Below are 18567 nucleotides of genomic sequence, written 5' to 3' on the forward strand. Positions count from 1 at the left end.
GGAGCTAAACACACCCTCCTCACACTTGCTGAGAGAGAACTGATTGATCTTCCCCACTGATAATCGTGTATTTGTGTGTAAAAACACTTGGGTTTCTGATATTCTGCAGAACATCTTTCTCTGCAAAGATCATAAGATAAAGGGTGCAAGGCAGAACTCAGTGATCATAGTGAGCTTTCAGACTTGGCAAAAGCAGTAAAATACTGAAATTCCTACACTTTGGTGAACTTTTGTCAGCCCCAGGACAGGGACAGTAAGGGAGGCAAATGTATGTGGGTGAGGGAGCACAGCAAGCCCTGGCTGCCCCTGCCTGGTGCTGTCTCCTCAGAGCAGGGCTCCAGCAGTGCCCAGGTCCCTCTGTGCTGCTCCTCCTCACCATCTTCAGTGAGGGCAGCAGCAAAGCCACTCTCCTGTTCCATCCAGACTCAGCAATTTCTGCTCTGGGCCAAGCAAAGCACCAGCTGGTCATCTCAGCAATTAGTTCAGCCTGAGACCCTCAAGTTTAATGTTTTAAGGTTTTTGTTTTTTTTTTTAATTTTCAGCAGATGTTGTGCTTTCAAGTCAACCGGAAGTGGTTCTGCATTTCTGGGTATGTAACCTCAATCTTGTGTACCATTATTTTATTTGCAGGGACCCCCATGGCAGGGAGGAATGATGCATCTGACTCCATGTTCTCAGAAGGCTAATTTATTACTTTATTATGCTATATTATATTAAAGAATACTATCCTATACTAAAGATTACAGAAAGGATACTTACAGAATGCTAAAAAGATAATAATGAAAACTCGTGACTCTTTCCAGAGTCTCAACACAGCTTGACCCTGATTGGCCAATGAGTGAAAACAACTCACACCAGAACCCAATGAAACAATCACCTGTGGGTAAACAATCTCCAAACACATTCCACATGTGAGCACAACACAGGAGAACCCAATGAGATAAGGATTGTTTTCCTTTTCTCTGAGACTTCTCAGCTTCCCAGGAGAAAAATCCTGGGCGAAGGGATTTTTTCAGAGAATGTGAATGCCACATACTTTTTTTCTCTCTTTTATGCCTATTTTGTTCTTTTTCAGACTTACACTGAAGGAAGGTGGCAGGGGGGATGCTGCTCCAGCCTTCTCCAGGTGCACACCTGCATGCAAAATATTCCTGCCATGGCAAGAGCAGAGTAAATGCTCCTGTGAGCTCCCAGCAGGGAATCCTCCAAATGACACTGGCTCCTCCTTTCCCTTGAGGACAATTTCCCAGGGCCAGGCTGCAGCACTGTGTTCATCACAGAAAAGAGGGCATGCAAAGGGATATCCTGCATCCTACAGCTTTTACTGCCATAAACTGAAGCTGTATCAAACTAGGAAATACTGATCCCAAGCTGTAACACACTAATAATCATTTTATTCTTATTGCACAACATTTTGCTTTTCTAAAAGATCATCAAACACTGCTTCTCAAAATTCATTTATTGCTAGTCTTTTTATTCTGGTTGGGAACACAGGTGCCATCCACATTCCTTCCTTGACATGCTTTAACCCCAATAATTCTGCCCTTCAGCAGAGGTGGGGTGCAGCACTGCTGCCAGGTCACCCAAACCAGGGTGAGGAGAAGTTATTCCTGCCCTTCTGTCCTGTTGGTACTGCAGGGGGGCAAAGGAGAAAGATAAACTTGTGTCAAATCAGGAGTAGCAGCAAAAAGTTCCCAGTTTTACATTGTTCAGTGAAAATCTCTTTCCAAAACTCTTTCTGATGAGTGGCTGTGCTTGTACAGAGTGATGTACCTTGCAAACAGCTCTCCTATCCTTAGCTTACTTAGCTTAAAACACCTTTGGTCAATGGCATGGCCCAAGAAGATCAATGGGAATACATGTTTTATTCTCTGAGAACTATGAAATGCCAACTTTTAATTTAAAAAGTCTAAAGTTCTGTTACTTGTTGCTCTCTCCTGCATGCAAAAACCCCACAACTTCAGTAAGACTGGAGAAGAAGAATGGCAAGAAAAGCTGGAAAAGTACAACAGTGCTAATAGACCTGGAAGAGGCTAAGACTGAAGTCAGAGAGGCTGAAATAGTTCCCAGACACAGTGACCCTTGTGTGGTGGGGCTGTACCTATCAGAGATGGGATCAGAGGAAAGCCAACTCTAGCGAATTCCAGGCAAGAAATTCCCATTTCCCAACAGCCTCAGACACATCAGTTCTCCAACTTTCTCTCTGGCACAAGTATCTCCACAGCAGGGAATAAATCCAGCCCCAGTGAGCTGGGCTGGTTATTAACTTGATTTTAATATTGTCTCCCTGCTAGGCAGGAGAGTTTTGACTGCAAGTTTCACAGAGGAGCTCACTGCAAACAGGGGAGGTCTTGCAATATTCCATTTTTAAACAAGTTTATAGTGTTCTGGATGTATTATTTTCAGAACCACTGTTTTCTTAACTGCAAAGCAAATAACCTACTGGCTTAGCTCCTGTGCTAACACATGGCTGCCTGACTGACCCACAGAGTTTATCTAACTCTTTTTTGTTCATTTCCTGCTATGTCAAGTGGTTTCCTGCAGGCCTCAGATCTGAGTCCTGCTGCCTGCTTGGATTAAGTTACCCCACACCAATCCAAAGGAAACAAGATCCTTAAGCACCTTCCCTCAGTGGTTAGAAAGAAGGCAGTGAGAGATGAGCTCTGCAAGGTCCCTTCCCTGCCCAGGGCTATGCTGGGCTTGTAGCCAAAACTACAGGAATTAACCCTAAGCTGTGACACCACCCCAAGTTTCAAATTGTGCCAGAGGAGCAGACAATTTTTCCAGACCAAGAGAAAGGCAAGTCTGTCTCTGCCTGCTGTGCCAGGGGCAGGGCACACATCAGGAAGCACAGGAGGAGCATCCCCCACGCCCCAGAGCAGGGGCTGTGATTGCCTGGGGCTGTGGCCAGCACAGAGCAGCAGCTCCCCAAGGTGTGACCCCTCAGGTGACAATCCTTCCCTCCAGCAGGTCTGGCCCTGGGAGCAGAGCTGGGCCTGGGGCTGTCTGATCCCTGTCTGAACAGCAGGTTTGGGGTGATGGGCACAGTCTCAGTCACAGAGCCACTACAGAGCCCTGAGCTCTTCATCTAAAGGCAGGGGGAAGGAAAGAGAGACTACAGGGCTGATCTGAGGCACTGTAGGGAAATCCTCATATTTTATTAAGTGTTCCCCCCTCTGAAAATCATAATTCTTTGTTAAGTAATATTATATATTCTGGGGTGTGTGCTGCTGCCAGATATTGGAGGAGTGCAGTTATAGAGAAGGTTAATACCACACCAAGGCCCAATGCCTTACTTTCTAGGGTCTTCTTCCAAAAAAGGTGAAAACAGAGCTTCAAGGACCTCTGTTAAAACAAAAAGCTGTCTGCCAGCTCAGGGAAGGGAGAACCCAGCACATCTGGATTTAGCTAGAAAGAGGGCTCATAACAAACACTTAAGTTTTAAAGTTACAGATTTACAAGGACACGATACCAAAAAAAATTCCTGACTGACATTAAAGGTGTCCATGTTACCATGCTAACTGATGCAAAATAAATAAATAAATAAATAATAATAATAATTATTATTATTATTATTATTATTATTATTATTATTATTATTATTATTATTATTATTATTATTATTATTATCAATAGTTACATATTTGGATTTTCAAAGAAACAGTAACTACAAAGGAAACCTGCACCAATGAAGCAACTTGGCTATTAAAGTTTGCAGTATCTGGAATTTTTCCACAGAGATATGGGAAAAATTCCTGTCAGAGCAAAGGAGCTCATTAAATCCCTCTGGGGACTTTCACTTTCTCTTGGCTGCTTCCTCTGCTCAAATAAGTCATTTTCCCACTTTCTCCCAGCTCAATCCAAGCAGTATCCTGGAAATCTTCAGAAAAAGCCAAGCTGAACTGATTGTTAAGGTGAAGAGAAGACCAAAAATCTCTTAATCCAAGGGTGCTGGAGATTACATACAGATGTCACAAACACAGCTAAGGCTGTGCTTAGTCATTGCTCAAAACTTCCTCTCCCCTCTGACAAAACCACACAACACTGCAGGCTCTGGAGAAAGCTCTTGGGAGGAGACCTTCCTGTCTGGCCCTGGCTCCACACTCCTGGACAGCCACCAGACAAGCACCAGAGAGCTGAGACACAAGGGGAGAAGATTTAATCAGACTTTCAAGGTCTGCAGGTGGCCCATGGCTGACGGTGCATCAGGCCAAGAAGCTGAAAACATCCATATTTCAGATTAATATTTAATTTCTGTTTGATATGATCCTTTAATATCAAATAATCTCTTTGCTAACGCTTTCTGCCATCTAGGAAATACCTCTTGGTACTGTGTGGTATTGTGTGATTTGTGCTTGTGTTCCTGGAGCATCTCTAATGAATGTGAGGGGTGCATCTGCAGCTGGGAGACCACAAACCCTACCTGCACCTCAGCATCCAGCCTGGCAACAGTGTGCAGCAGGCAGGTAAAAGAGAGGCAGGTGAAAGAGCCCTGGGCACTGAGCAGCCCAGCCAACAGCCAGGACTGCACAGATGGAGCTTAAAAAGCTTCTTTTAGAAGTGGGATATGAGAGAGGGTTCAGCAACACATCCCCAAATCAAAGGGCATGCTGACTGCACAATGTCTCAAGGAAAAAGAAAAGAGAAAAAGCTGTGCAAAATCTTAGGAAAAGAAAATTAAAGGGCTACAATTCATGGGAAGAGGATGTGGGAGAAAGGAGGAAGGCATCATTATTGTTCATCCAGTGCTTAAATCTGGGATACCTTAAAGCCCCTTTGATGTCACCCTGGTCCAACAATTACAGCTCCCTTGGGACCCTGATTAGCTCAGCAGGACCACGATGCCAAATCCAGAATTGATCCACAGCCTGTGATCCAGCTGAATAGCTCATAATGCTGCCTCTTGCTTAGAAATATGCTTTCACTTCAAAGAAAACATACAAAATTACATGGTCATTAGCAGAGACGTGCATAATGCAATGTGGGACAATAAAAAGCTGCAGCTTTCGTGTCAAAATGGATTAAGGGCTTGAAGTAATGTGACCCATTAGAGCCTTTTATTTAACATAAAGAAGATAAGTGCCTTTTATGATGCTGAGATATTCATGCCTGAGCTTAAATTAGAGTGGGACAAACATTCTGCTGGTACAAACCAGCCCATCCCTCTTGCTGTAGAATTACATCAATTTTGCATGAGGGAGTGAAAAGTAAGTTTTTCAGCATTATGGAGTGGCTGAGCAATTATTTAAGATGTGCCTGTTTTATGAGCATGGCATCAATCTGCCCAATAAGGAGTGCTTGCAGAACCAGATGGTAAAACTTTGCAGTGTGAACACATTGCTCTAATTCTTAGGGAAAAAATTGGGAAGGTAATAGAAATGAAACCAATTAAGGATCCCTCACACAGGATGGCTTGTCTATATCAAGTATGTCAACTGTAACTCACACAGGCTTCAAAAGTCTGGTTCTGCCAGAGTCTGCCAAGTACCAAAACTAAAGAATATTCTTTAAAAATTGAAAGTGATGCTCTTTGCAAATTAAAATAATACTTTGTGTTATGGATACAGACAGCCACATCTCACACCTATGAATCTTAGACAGTCACGTCTCACACCTATGAATCTTAGGCTTTTCTTTGTCCTTCTCCCTGCTGCTCTCACCCTGCACTGGTTTTGGCAGCAGGTCCTGGGTAGGACCTGTGCAAAAAAAATCAGTGGACTAAAGATCTGGGCTGGAAATCTGCTCTGACTTTTTCATTCCTGTTCACTTCAACCACACCAGGACTTGCTCAAGAGTGGCCACCTGGACTCCTGCTGCCCCACACCTCAGAGGTGACATTTTGGTGACTCTTGGGAAGGGCTTGTGTGGCACCATTATCTAGAGAGGGAAGCTCAGAGTCTCAGATTGGATGATTAACTTCCTAACACCCTTTTGTGAGATTGATCCCACTCTGTGGGGCTGGGAAAGATCTCATGTGAATCCAGTCATGTGAGCAAAATATATTATCCTATTCCCAGGCTGGTTCCATAATACTGTTGTCCAGTGTCCTCATTCAATACCATCCATCAATATTCTTTTTTTAAATTTAAATTTGGCATTTATTTCTGAACAAGTATTTCCTGGATTTCAAGCAAAACCCCTTTGGAGGGTATGTTCAAAGACAATGTGCCAAATGCATCCCAGGTTTTTTAGCTGCTGTCAGCTGCATTTTTGAACACTTTTAAAAAGAAAATAAGAACCATTTGTCACACTCCCAACAAATTAAAACAGAATAACAACACTTCAAGCAGGTGCTGTCTGGATTACTAAGGGTGAATTTTAGATGAAACCCTTTTGATAACTGTCAGCCATTTCCAAGTTTCAGTGCCACCTTTGGGTACCTCAGCACGGAGTTACAATATACTTACAATATCTACAATATGCAATACTTACCCCTTTGTGATGGAACATGTGGCCCTCAACATACACTTTATAGTTCTCCACCCCCAGCTCTTTTGCCAGTCGCAGAATCCGGTTTTGGGTAGGTCCCACATAAGATCCACCAACATCTACATAATTCACTTTATCATTCTGGGAACAAAGAATACAGGAATCAGAAGCTGTGCAGGAAGCTCCTCAATACAAACATCTAGAAGCAGAAAGAATATTCCATACTGAATGGATTTGTTAATGGGAAAGGTTGTTGAGCATGGAAATGTGCTGCACAGGGAGGGGGTGGAGTCACCACCCCTGGAGATGTTCAAGAAATTCACATTAATTTTCTTGTCATTGCAAAACATTTCTGCAGCTGAAACCACCTCCAGCACCAAGGCTTGTTTTCTCTCTCTAGATACTTGCTTAGACTTAGTGCTGCAGGTGCTGAGCACTGCACTGCAGTTTTCCAGGAGATTATTCTCCTTTCTCTTGGCTCCAGCCTGCTGCTGATGGGACAGGGATCCCCAGCCATGCCTGACATGAAAGGTGCTCCATGCATCCCTCAGACCAGCACCCCACTCACTTGGGAAGTGGGAGGAAAGCAGAAGGTTTCAGGGATGCACACTATCACAGCAGGCTGATCTCCCAAGTCAGTAACTCTTGAACACTGTTTATAGTGAGGATTTTCAGCCTGGCGCTCTCAGTGTCACTGAAGGATGGTGTTTATGCTCCATGGTTCACACACAATGATTTCTGCTGGAACACCACTGTTTATCTCTGGTTCCCCAGCAATGGCACCTGACATCATTTACTCCCTCCTCAGTTCCAGGGTGGGAAGCAGAGGTAATGTCTGTATTACATTAACCTGTGTCACAAGTGACTCTTCATTTCTTTTCTTTTTTTCCTAATGGAAATCAAGATGCATTTCATTTTTAGAAGCAAGAGTGTTATTTCAGATAATTTTAAGACATTTTAAAACATATGTCTGAGCCATAATGATGTCTGGTCCTGCTCAGGCTGCTTTTTATAGGGCTCTAAGTTATCATGCCTGTTACAGTATGCAAAGGGAGATGGGAAAAAGAGGGGAAATGCTCTGACACTCTTGGTGCCAGATTATTGTTTTCAACACATTATTGAAGACTAGGTAGACAATATTCATTTTTCCCTCATCTACTGAGCCAGTCACTGCACCTTAGAAGGCTGTCAGGATGGCCAAGCAGGGATTCTTGGTGAACACATGCTGACTGATGGCTTTTGGATTAGTTGCTCTGTCACCTTCTGAGGGATTGAGCTGAAGCTGTAGTTCCCTGGACCAAAATAATTGCAGTTCCCTGGGTCAAAATAACAGGAGTGAGATCTGTCCCATTGTAGACCAGCACAAAAGGGAGTTCACACCTCATGAAGCACTTACCCTGATAGTGAATGTCCTTCCTCCCACTCTGTCCCGGGCCTCAAGGACCACCACGCTGACCCCAGCATCAGAGAGCAATTTGGCAGCTGACAAACCTGGCAAAAAAAAGGAGAAAGTGCATTAAAGCCAGTGGCAGCAATCAGCCACATTCATGGTCAAAAACTGAACCAAAGCTTCAAGGTCAGAGATTTCAATGGATTGCTCTCAAAAATCCCTGAGAGAAGCTAGGAGCTTTGCATGGTATCTCACCACAGAAATCATGTGGCTGCTGCTTAGTTGCATGTTATAACCACTGACAGACTGAAGCTTCCTACTTGGATTGGCATTGTGGCCTTTTAAAAGCAGCAAAATTTCAATTATTAAGAGACAGACACACATCCTACTCTCCATTTGTGCAGCCTATGGAAAGGCAGCACCCAGCTTGGGGGCCTTGCAGTGCTGCAGTGACATCAAAAATGCTCCTCTGCCACATCAACTCTGCTCCTCTGCTGTCCCTTGGCCTCATTCACATGCAGAAGGAAAGTCTGCTTCACTGTCAGGATTCATTTTCAGCAATGGAGTTTGACCATGACAATCAAACAGGCTGCATGTAGATACTTTATAAGTGGAATTATGGTCTCAGCAAAAATCATCTAATTATGGGACTTTGTGATGGAGCCACTAGAGACAACTGAAAATTCAATAGGACAGGAGACCTCTCTGCTCCTGACAGATGGGAGCTGAAATTGTAAAAAGCAATCATGAGTTGGTGAAATCAGATTATGCCCCTGCCCTGCAGGCCAATTTGGCACTGAAGCATTGTTTCTTGGGAGTTGTTTCCCCTCCTTAAGTACACGAAAGGCAGCCCTATTGATCAGCACTTCCAAGATATCCTGCAGGCAGGAGTAACCATATTACCCTCATGTTTATTACACTACCTTGAAATGTGATTAAAATCAACTTTTTGTGAGCCTTACAAAGAAGGCATGTCTGGAAAGACCAGGGGAGAGGAATCATTCTGGGAAGAGTTAAATGTACTCCTTTATTCTAAGGCAATGCAGAATTGACCATAAACTCCTGTGCATAGAATAGTTAATGGAAAGTGGGACACCATTCACTGGAAACCAGAACTGAGGAAGTTCAAATGTTTTACATAGGCAGAAATTATATATATATTTTTCACACTCATCTAAAAGTAATTTTACACCCTTACACCATATTCTTCAGATTGCTGCTGGAGCAGAAGTATACCTAATTCTTCCATCTAGTTAATATTCTAAGTTTTTTAATTGCAAGCAATTTTTCAGTGGAGTGGATATATTACAAATTGATCTAATTTATTTCAGTGATAAATTTTTTTCCTCCATGAAACTTTAGAAATAATCTTTTTCTAGCTAATTCTTTAATCCATTGAGTGATAGTTTCTCTCTCTCCCCAACATAAATGTAGAAGACACAAATCCATGATGTTGAAACCACAAAATGCAATATTTTCTCACAAATACATATTTTTTATAAGCAGAAAAATGAGATTTCAAGAAATACAGAAGGTTTTGTCATACCATCGTGGATATCCTACATGTACAAAATAAAAGGCTGAATTCTCTATTCTCTATAAATACCACTGGACACTCACACATGAGTGGATAATTCTTTTGTAAGAAAGTTTACTAGAGATATACATGCCTTGAAAGAATTGACCATGAAGCCAAAAGAAATCTGTCCTAGGTATGAAAAAAAAAATAAATGCAATCTTTGGTGCCTAAGACCATAATTTCATGCTGAATACAACTGCTCCATTCCTGCCACAGTTGTTTAGGAAGAATAATGGTCACACTGGACTGAGTTGGAAGTTAAGCTCACTACTGGATTACAGCTTAATTATGGGATGTATCCAAATAAAGAAGGGCTGCTAAGGGATGAAGAACATGCTGTAATGTGACTGAGGTTCTCTAACCTGTTTGCCTGTTAAATTGCGCTTGTTCTCCAGACTCACAGGTGGTTAAGTTTCATTACTGTTAATGGTCATCTGAGAAAAGTTTCATAAACTGGGAAACAGCAAGGAATAAATGGAGACAGAAATGCCTTACTGGGAACTGGGAGAGGGCATGACTCACAAGTATAAACAATACAAAATATGTTTATTTAAGATTACTACTACACATCTACTTGCTCTAAGCATGGAAACTATTTTCTCTCAAAACAGAAGGCTAGGAACAACACCCACACACAGCATCTCCACATCTGTCTCTGTCTCTGTCTGTTGGACCCACCTCCTCAGCTTCATCCTGGTCAGACTCAAGTGCACCAGGTCCAGGTGTTTCCACAGGTTCATCTGAAGCACCCCACAGGTCATGAAGCCTCTGTGCTTTTTATACACAACCTCTAAATTGAGTGCATATTTATCCTTCATCTTCTCCATAACTTGAGTTTTCAAGACTTTTGTTGCTGTTCCAGTATCCTGGACAGGACTGCACACCAGAGAGTGATTGATTGATGGGATAAGAATGAGAGGAAGGAATGAGACCTTCTCTTTTCCTGCTCCTTGCCTCATCCCTGCCTGCTCAGCTCCCCTCAGGCTGCATGGAGCTATCCTCCCACTTCCTCTACACCATCTCCATCCCAGAGGACATCATGAACTTCAGCAACTCCCAAGGAGCAGGGAAGAAGTTGTGGATGCCCCATCCCTGGAAGTGCTCCAGGCCAGGCTGGATGGGGCTCTGAGCAACCTGGTCTAGTGGGAGGTGTCCCTGCCCATGGCAAGGGGTGGAATGAGATGGGCTTTAAGGTCCCTTCCAATGCAAACCATTCCTCACAGGCACATTATTCCAGGCCAAACTGGGCTCAGTGCTCAGAGCAGGCAGCGCCAGCACTGCAGTGTCTGCTGCTGTGCCTCTGGGCAGACACCCCTGTCACAGCTCAGCCTGTGGCTGTGCCACCTCCACCTCCCCCAAGTGCAGCCCTGAGATAAAGCTGGAAACCACCCCAAATCACTGAGCAAACTCCTTCCAGATATCTCCTAATTCCAAGAATTAGAAATACACCGCTTGCCTCAGCAAGACAGGAAGAGCCTGCCAAAACCACAGCTCATTCTGCTCTGGAAATTCACTTATTGTGAAATGAGAACAAACAAGGCCAGACATCCTCCACAAGGGTTTCTATGGAAATCTCACAAGCAGCTCCCCTCCTCTGAAGATGCCAGGCAGGAAAGCTCTGTTCCTATTGATTCTGCAGTGCTATTAAGGACTCAGAATTGCTGCTGCTACAGATCATACTGTGGCTGCTTTCATGCAGAAAATTGTCATAATGCTACCACGAGCAAAGCCCTTTGAAGTGCATCAAAACACTGGATATACAGTTTAAAAAAAATAAACACTAAGATGAATTGATGCCAACCTGCAGACTACAAGACACACCCCAGGACTGAAACATAAGGACTGAACAATACTGGATTTTGTAATACAACAAAGCCCATCTCTACTTCACAGGAAAGAAAAGTTCAACTCCATAGGTAGTGAACAACACTGGGACTTAAGAGACTTGAACCTGATTCCAGAGGAGTCCTGTAATGTGGAAAATGGTTCACTGCTTTGTAGGGAAGTGTTTAAAAGTGTAGACTTATGAAAATAATTCCAAGTTGCCTCAATACTGGGGTTGATACAGAGCATATGAGCAGAGATGATTTCTACAGCACAAACAGTGGGAGTTTTTAAAAAGTTACTTTATTGGGAATATCCTAGGGTTTGTATACTAACAGTATAGAGTATATACTAGCAGTATAGAGTTCTAGTTTTCAAAATTTAGGCTCTGTAAATACAGAACATTCCTTCATAAAATCCTCATTAATCCACCCTACTGTACATGGCATGGAATAGCCACATTGTGAGAAAGATTATTAACTCATTACTGTAGTGTTCTAGCAAGATTTAATTGAGCAAAAAGGGGGAAAATCTTCTTGTAAAATCCCTGCATTTTTCTGATCTTGAGTGGGGAAATAATTTTAAGACTTTTTTGCTCATTTTTTCTAATACACATCAGTAAAATAAGAGAATTGGCAATATATCATTATTAAAGTTCCAATGTAATGGCATCCTAATGCTGTGATTATTTTTACTGTTTCATTGATGGAAACCCTAACTTTTTCTAAACACAACTGAGTAATTAAACCTGGCAATGACCACCTTAAAATCAGCTCTCATTTTTCGAGCTAGAAATCCCTTTGGCAAGTAAAAATGAATCTGTCAATGAGAGATGCAAAACATGTCTGCCATTACCATAGGCTAAAATCTCCCTTCCTCACCTGTTTATTCTTCTCCTGCAACCTTGATTACCCTTTGATTGGAATTTTTGTGTACATCATACCATTTTTTTAAGTTTTAAAGTACAATTAAAATGTGCTCAGTTACATCAGATTGACCAGAGAAGCCACTAATGGGCAACAACACACAGAAAGCTGAGAATGAAAAAACTTTCTTTTCACTGACTAAGGATTTGAAGATTTTAAATTGCCACTGAAAATATAAAAAGACCCCAAGCCAACAATGCTATTAATTCAGTAACAGCATCTTAAATCCTCACAAAAGAGCAAAAATGCAGAGTGTGGATCACAAGTCTACATTTATTTCTACTTCAGTGTTGCCTAATACCACAACATCACTAATTTTCTGCTTGTCAGAAACCATGTTTTATCTTGCCATACTTTCTTTCATGTGTCTTCTTGTAGAATCTTTGACAGTGGAGAGAGATTGAGTTAATCTCTTTATTTTGTCCTTTTCAGGTAAATCTATTTAATCTCATTTTCATCAGTATTTTTTCCCTTCTAGGAAAAAAAATCCACTTGATTCAGCAAAGATCTTAACCAAAAGAGAATAAATATTTTCTACTACAAAGTGCATTGTCCAAATGAGACCAAACCACTTACTGGCCTCAATGGCTTCACTGTCTAAACGCTTCCTACAGATGCAAGCCTTGTTCTGAAAGGCACAAAAACACTTTCTCATGGACAATGTTAGCAGAAATGCAGTGGGCAGGAAGAGGGAATTCTATTCCAAGGATGAAATCACTCCACACACACCCACTGGGATTTTTCATGTCCACAGCTTCTTGCAGTAAACTTTCCTCCCCCAAAGTAATGCCCTCCCCCAAAACAAAGGCAGAAAAAAGTTAATGAATATAAGCACAGGGTTGGAAATGAGGTATCTTTCCTCCATTTACACATTAAAATAATGAAAGTTTGATCCCACCTAGTAATGGAAACAACCAAGGTAATTACACACATGTTATTCACAATTTTTTTGGTCAGTGCTGTCCAGAATAAATTCCTGCCACCTAAATGGTGACTTTCAACTAAAAAAGAATGCAAAAAAATGTTGCTGCTAATTTATGATCAATGTCATCACCACAAATACCAATAACATCAGTGCTGATATTCTCAGAAAAGACATAATGCCTATCCCATGCCTGGTTTTGTTATGTTAGGGTATTTTTAGGGGTCTGTCCTAACTACTTGGCTATTTCTTTTGCTTGCTGAGGCAAATAATACTCATAGGATTTCAACAGCAAACCAGCAGAACACATTATGAAGAAGGAGGCAAATGGAAATTGGTACTTCTGCTCATTTGCAATTACTGTATAAAGCATCCATTACACTTTGTATGGAATTCTGGGACTTTTGTTCCTGCTGTAAATTTTTGTCATAAAGACAGCCAGCTTGCTAGGAGTACATTGGGAACTCAGAGCTCTATGAAACATTCTTATTTATTTCTGCATCCCCAAAAATGGTCTTTAGGAATCTCTGCTATGAAATGACAACATTATCAGCTTTCTGCTTGGCTCCAGAAAGAATGAAGGAAGGAGCCAGGTAGCCGGAACCCAGCACGGGGCAAATGCAAAGTGATAATCAGAGAATACATTTTATGAATCAAATATTACATTCCTATAGGTCAAATCCCAGGCAAATACAGAAGTAACAGCAGGGGAAAAAAATTATTGAAAACTACTCCAGATTTCCACAGGTCAGAGCGATTCTATCTCACACCAACAACTGTGTGTGTTTGACAGTTTATCTGACACCACCTCCCACCAGCAGCTTGGCGTGCTGTCAAAACAAACAGGGCAGTGTACAACAGAAGTTGTGCTGCCAGGATGGCAAGAAGGAAAATCTGCATTTGCTCATTATTCAGTCTCTCACTCAGAGCCCAAAGCCAAGGCGTAGGTAGCTCGAGGGGTGAGGCTGTCAGTCACACACTGTGGAGCTGGAGATGCCAACACAGAGTGCTTTCCCGCAGAGAGAAAAACAAAAATGTCTTAATAATATAGCATATGTTTTATTTCTATATAAAGGCTAATCACTACTATTTTTACATCCCAGCTTTTCCTACAGTTTGTGGGCCTTAGAATCCTCCATAAGTGCAGCAGAAAACAGCGCTGTTTCCTGCACATGGCTGGGAAATAAATCTCAGCTTCGATTTTGTAGAACCACGCAATCTCCTCTTTTCTAGATAAAAACAAACATCTTTCTCTGTGGAAACAAAAACTATCCATGTCAGCAAATTATAGTCTTAAGTGGAAGATTCAATTATGACTGGTTTTCTCTTGTGTTTTATATTTGTAACACAATGTGCTGAAATTTCTTCCAAACCATACTTGCATACAAGATTTTTTGGACTTCTCTGCTCCTGGACATACTTCTTCATATCTGCTGTCTCTCTGGTTTGCATTATGTAGACAAACATTATTAATTCTCCATGCAATCTTCTGATAAACTTGGCTTCCACACGAGTTGAGGCTGGCACATGAATATATTCCCATGAAAAAAAGTTAAGATATTTTGCTTACATTCTTTTTTTTTTTCCAAATGTGGAACTATTTAAGCTTGAATTTTCAGGGTGAGTTTTTTCAGGGTGTGGTTTTTTGTGATTCTTTTCTGCTGGAAAATCTTGGTCAAAACTGACTGTCTATTTCTAAATGTCTAGGGAAAACATATTCTTTGATTTTGAAAAATCATGCCTTTTTTTAATGCCTATTTTTTGGAAGTTGCAGCAGCAACTTGAAATTTGGTAGGGAGGTAACCTTGGCATCAACATGGCACATTTTGTTATCCATATGAAAATATGCCCCAATAAGGTCAGTTAGAAAGTTTTGAGAAATTACAGGTCACAGAAGTCATTCTCAGATCTGACAAACTGAATATCTGAGGTTTCTGTCAAAACTCTGAGCACTTAATGCTGTCCAGCTGCTAATGAGCAGTGCCTGAGGAGTGACTGACCACCCAGACCCTCCTTACACCATTTTCTGCCATCAGCTTGCTGGGTTTCAACAAACACACAATCAAGTAAAATCAGTCATGTCAAAATCAATCCAGAACAGCACTCTTCAGTTCAGCAGAAAACCCTATAAATAGAAAATGGGAGCAATATTTGAGCCATATAAATAAAAACTCCCTGTGGGTATGAGGAAAGTCTTTAACTTCGGGCACCAGTTTATTTAATATGCTTGGGTATAAAATGCTGTAATCAATATTAACTGTATTACAGGGGACATAATCTATTAAGAGTGACACAAACATGTGCCTGAGGCTTTTACTGGCCACTATCCACATTTTTAACATGCAAGCCCAAGTGGAAAGAGGAATCTCTCCCAACCTCTGCAGCTCCCTCTCTGCAGGGTGCAAAGGCACTTGCTAATGCAGCCTGGACACTTTAAGGGAGATTCCATGGGGTACAGCAGGAAAATCCCAGAGGTAGAAGCCACCCAAGCAGAGATTTCTTCCAAAAGAAGAAATCCAGTTTTTCTCTCCACACCACCCTTTGCAGAAGCTCCCTCCATCCCCAGCCTGCAGCTCCCTACAGGCAGAGGGGATTCTGTGTCCCTGGAATGGGCACATTGTGATGTGCATGCAGAGGCCAGGAGCAGGGATGAGCAAAACATGTTCAGAAACTCACTGCTCAGAAACTGCCTCCCAGGACCATGCTTTGCTTTGAGAAGTATACAACCCCAGAGCTGCCTGTCAGGGTTTGAGCTTCATTTCACAAATACTGGGCAAGTAGTTTTAAAAGCCACAGCATCACTGCTGGGGAGTTCACACCTAATAGAACAAGCACTTTGCTTACACCTCATAGAGATTTCATGTATTTGTAGTAAAGAATTATTTTATCTCAGAGTTTCCTACCCCTTCCTGCAAGCACCAGGTAGTATTTAAAATACAATGGAAAGAGAGGAGACAGAAATCTCACCAGATGAGTCAACTGCAAATTCAATTTCAGCAAGTCAACACTGGAATCAGAGAGATGGAGGGGAAATCCTGTCCATACTGGAGCATGACTTACTATGTATTTCACCAGAAGCAGAACTCTAGATACAGATTACTTTCTCTTTTTTTTTTGTTTTTAAGACCAGAAAGCAGCACTGTCTAACCTCTTGCAGAACTGAGGTGTAAGCATATTGGTGCAGGAATGGTAGTAACAGAGAAGCTGTGAGAAAAGCAAAACAGACCAGAGGCTGATCAGAGTTTAATCCCCCAGCTATGAATGGCAGTGTAGAGTAAAAATGGATTAATTAATAAATAAGGCATTTATTGTCTATTTTTCAATGGCTGCTTTCTTAAAATGATGCCTGTTCTAATTCCTAACAGGCAGACACCAATGTCTATGCCACTGGCATGGGGTTTCCATTGGCATGAAAAATGTTCTGTACCCCAGGAGTGCTGTGACATGTTTATTTGTCTTCCTCATGCCACCCACAATTTTTCAGGGACTGTGAGCTCCCTGAAATTTTCTGCTGGGCTCCATTTCAATCCCCACACCAGGCTTTAGTCCAAGGCACAGGTGTTACAAAGTAACTCAGTGTTTTTGTAGGAGTGAGGCAAGACACGACATAGAAATGCTCAAAGCATTTTCTGAAACACTGCCACAGGTTGGGGACCTGGAGGAACGAGGCACCCTGAAGGGAACAAGAGCTTGTCAGAGCTCTAAAAACCATATGAAGAGGATGTCACCATCAGCTGCACACAGAATGGGTGGCAATTCCCTAAGGACACCCTGTGCATTACAGGAACCCTAAGGATGAAGACCAAATGTCTCATTCTAGCAGGAAAATTACCAGACATCTGGTAAAACTAAAAAGCAAGGAAATCTAGATCCACACTCTTCCTGTCTGTTTAATGATGCTACAGATTATTTGCTTATTTACATATTCACAAATAATTATTTAAACAATTACTGTTATTTTAGTAGAAGAAATAACATAATTACATAAACAATTTGCTGTTTTATGCATTAACTCACTGCAGATTACATCAAAAGAAAGCCTCTGACTCCTCAATATTAATAAAACCTAACTTTACCCACACCAATAATGGCTGTAATATCACTGAAGTCACAGAGTCACAAAACTAACCTTTTCTGAATCCTTAGTGAAGTAAGGACTGCCTGAAAACTGAGACCTGGCCAAAGCTGACAACACAAAATTGACCTGAGGGACAACCTAAACATTAATTTTCTCCAACACAGCAACATTCTCATTGTAGATAACATAAAAATAATTAATTAACGGGTTTTTTTTAAGCATAAGGGAGGGCCATGATGCAGTTGCTGGTGTGAAAGTAGCTCTGAAGAGTATTTTGGGAAGTGTTGCCTGGTGAAGTGCAAGGACTCCATGGCACTTGGGGAATCGGGCTGCCTCTAGAACAGCTCTTCTCCCAGCGGCAGAACCTAACCTAGAGATACTCCCAGATGTTTATTCTGCAGCAGTTTCCCAAACAAAACATCTGCCACCGCTGCATGGGCAACCTGAATAAACCACGCCAAAGCACCACCTTTGTCGGGCTGCACCAATCCCAGCCTGGATGCACCAGTCCCAGCCCGGATCCCCGGATCCCTGCCTGGTCCCCCCACCTGCGGGCACTGCCAAGTCACTTTTCCTCCAGCCTCCCTCCCGACCCGCACCAAGAGCGGAGCAAGGCGAGGAGCAGCGCTTTGTGAGACCACGACACGGATCATTTCCCCTGTCCCTCCCCGAGCGCCCCTGAAGCCCCCGGGTCCCGGCCCTGCGCTTCCATCGCCCCCCGCGCCCCGCCCGGCGCCGCTCCGGGGGCGCTCCCGGCGGGATGCCCGGGGAGCCGGACGGGGATCGGGCCGTTCCCCCCTGACCCACCTGAGATGCCGGCCCCGATCACGACCACGTCGTATTTCTGGGCCATGGCGCTGTCCCCGCTGTCCCCCTTGTGCCGGCTCCGGTCACGGCCGCGGCTCCGTCCCGGCCCCGCGCTCCGGCAGCGCCGTCCCGCCCGCCCCGGCCCCGCCCCTGGGCGCGGCCCCACAGCCTTTCCACCAATGGGCGCTGTCCAGGGGAGGGGCATCACCTGGCCACGCCCTCCGCGGAGCTCGGTGTGCGGCCCGACGAGGCGGGGGATGCTCGGGAGTCCCGAGAGCACTGGGAACACCGGGAAAACAGGGGACACCGGGGACACCGGGGACACCGGGGATACCGGGAATACCGCATCCCGGGGCGCGCATCGTACCGGCTTCGTGCCCCACCTCGCCAGGGGGATGGAGGCAGGCGGGATGCAGCGTGCCCCGGTGCGGGATGCAGAATGCCCGGTGTGGGACGCTGAGTGCTCGGTGCGGGATGCAGCGTGCCCCGGTGCGGGATGCAGAATGCCCGGTGTGGGACGCTGAGTGCTCGGTGCGGGATGCAGCGTTCCCGGTGTGGGATGCCGCCTATGGAACCAGCCAGCGCTCCCTTAACCCCGCGCTGGTGACCTGC

At 43.4% G+C, this 18567-nt stretch overlaps 1 protein-coding gene across 1 annotated transcript in view; it reads right to left on the minus strand.

Annotated features, from left to right (window-relative positions):
* The window catches only part of LOC129134112 (amine oxidase [flavin-containing] A-like), a 35029-nt gene extending 16950 nt beyond the window's left edge, over positions 1 to 18079 (minus strand). The window contains exons 1-3 of the mRNA XM_054653790.2: positions 17956 to 18079; positions 7826 to 7920; positions 6433 to 6570 (exon numbers count right to left, since the gene is read on the minus strand). Of these exons, the coding sequence (XP_054509765.2) occupies positions 6433 to 6570; positions 7826 to 7920; positions 17956 to 18001 (279 nt within the window). The 5' untranslated portion in view covers positions 18002 to 18079. The remainder of the gene's footprint in view (positions 1 to 6432; positions 6571 to 7825; positions 7921 to 17955) is intronic.
* Between the last annotated feature and the right edge of the window lie 488 nt (positions 18080 to 18567).

This window comes from Agelaius phoeniceus, chromosome 2 (assembly GCF_051311805.1).
Source record: "Agelaius phoeniceus isolate bAgePho1 chromosome 2, bAgePho1.hap1, whole genome shotgun sequence".
In the NCBI taxonomy this organism is placed as follows: Eukaryota; Metazoa; Chordata; class Aves; order Passeriformes; family Icteridae; genus Agelaius; species Agelaius phoeniceus.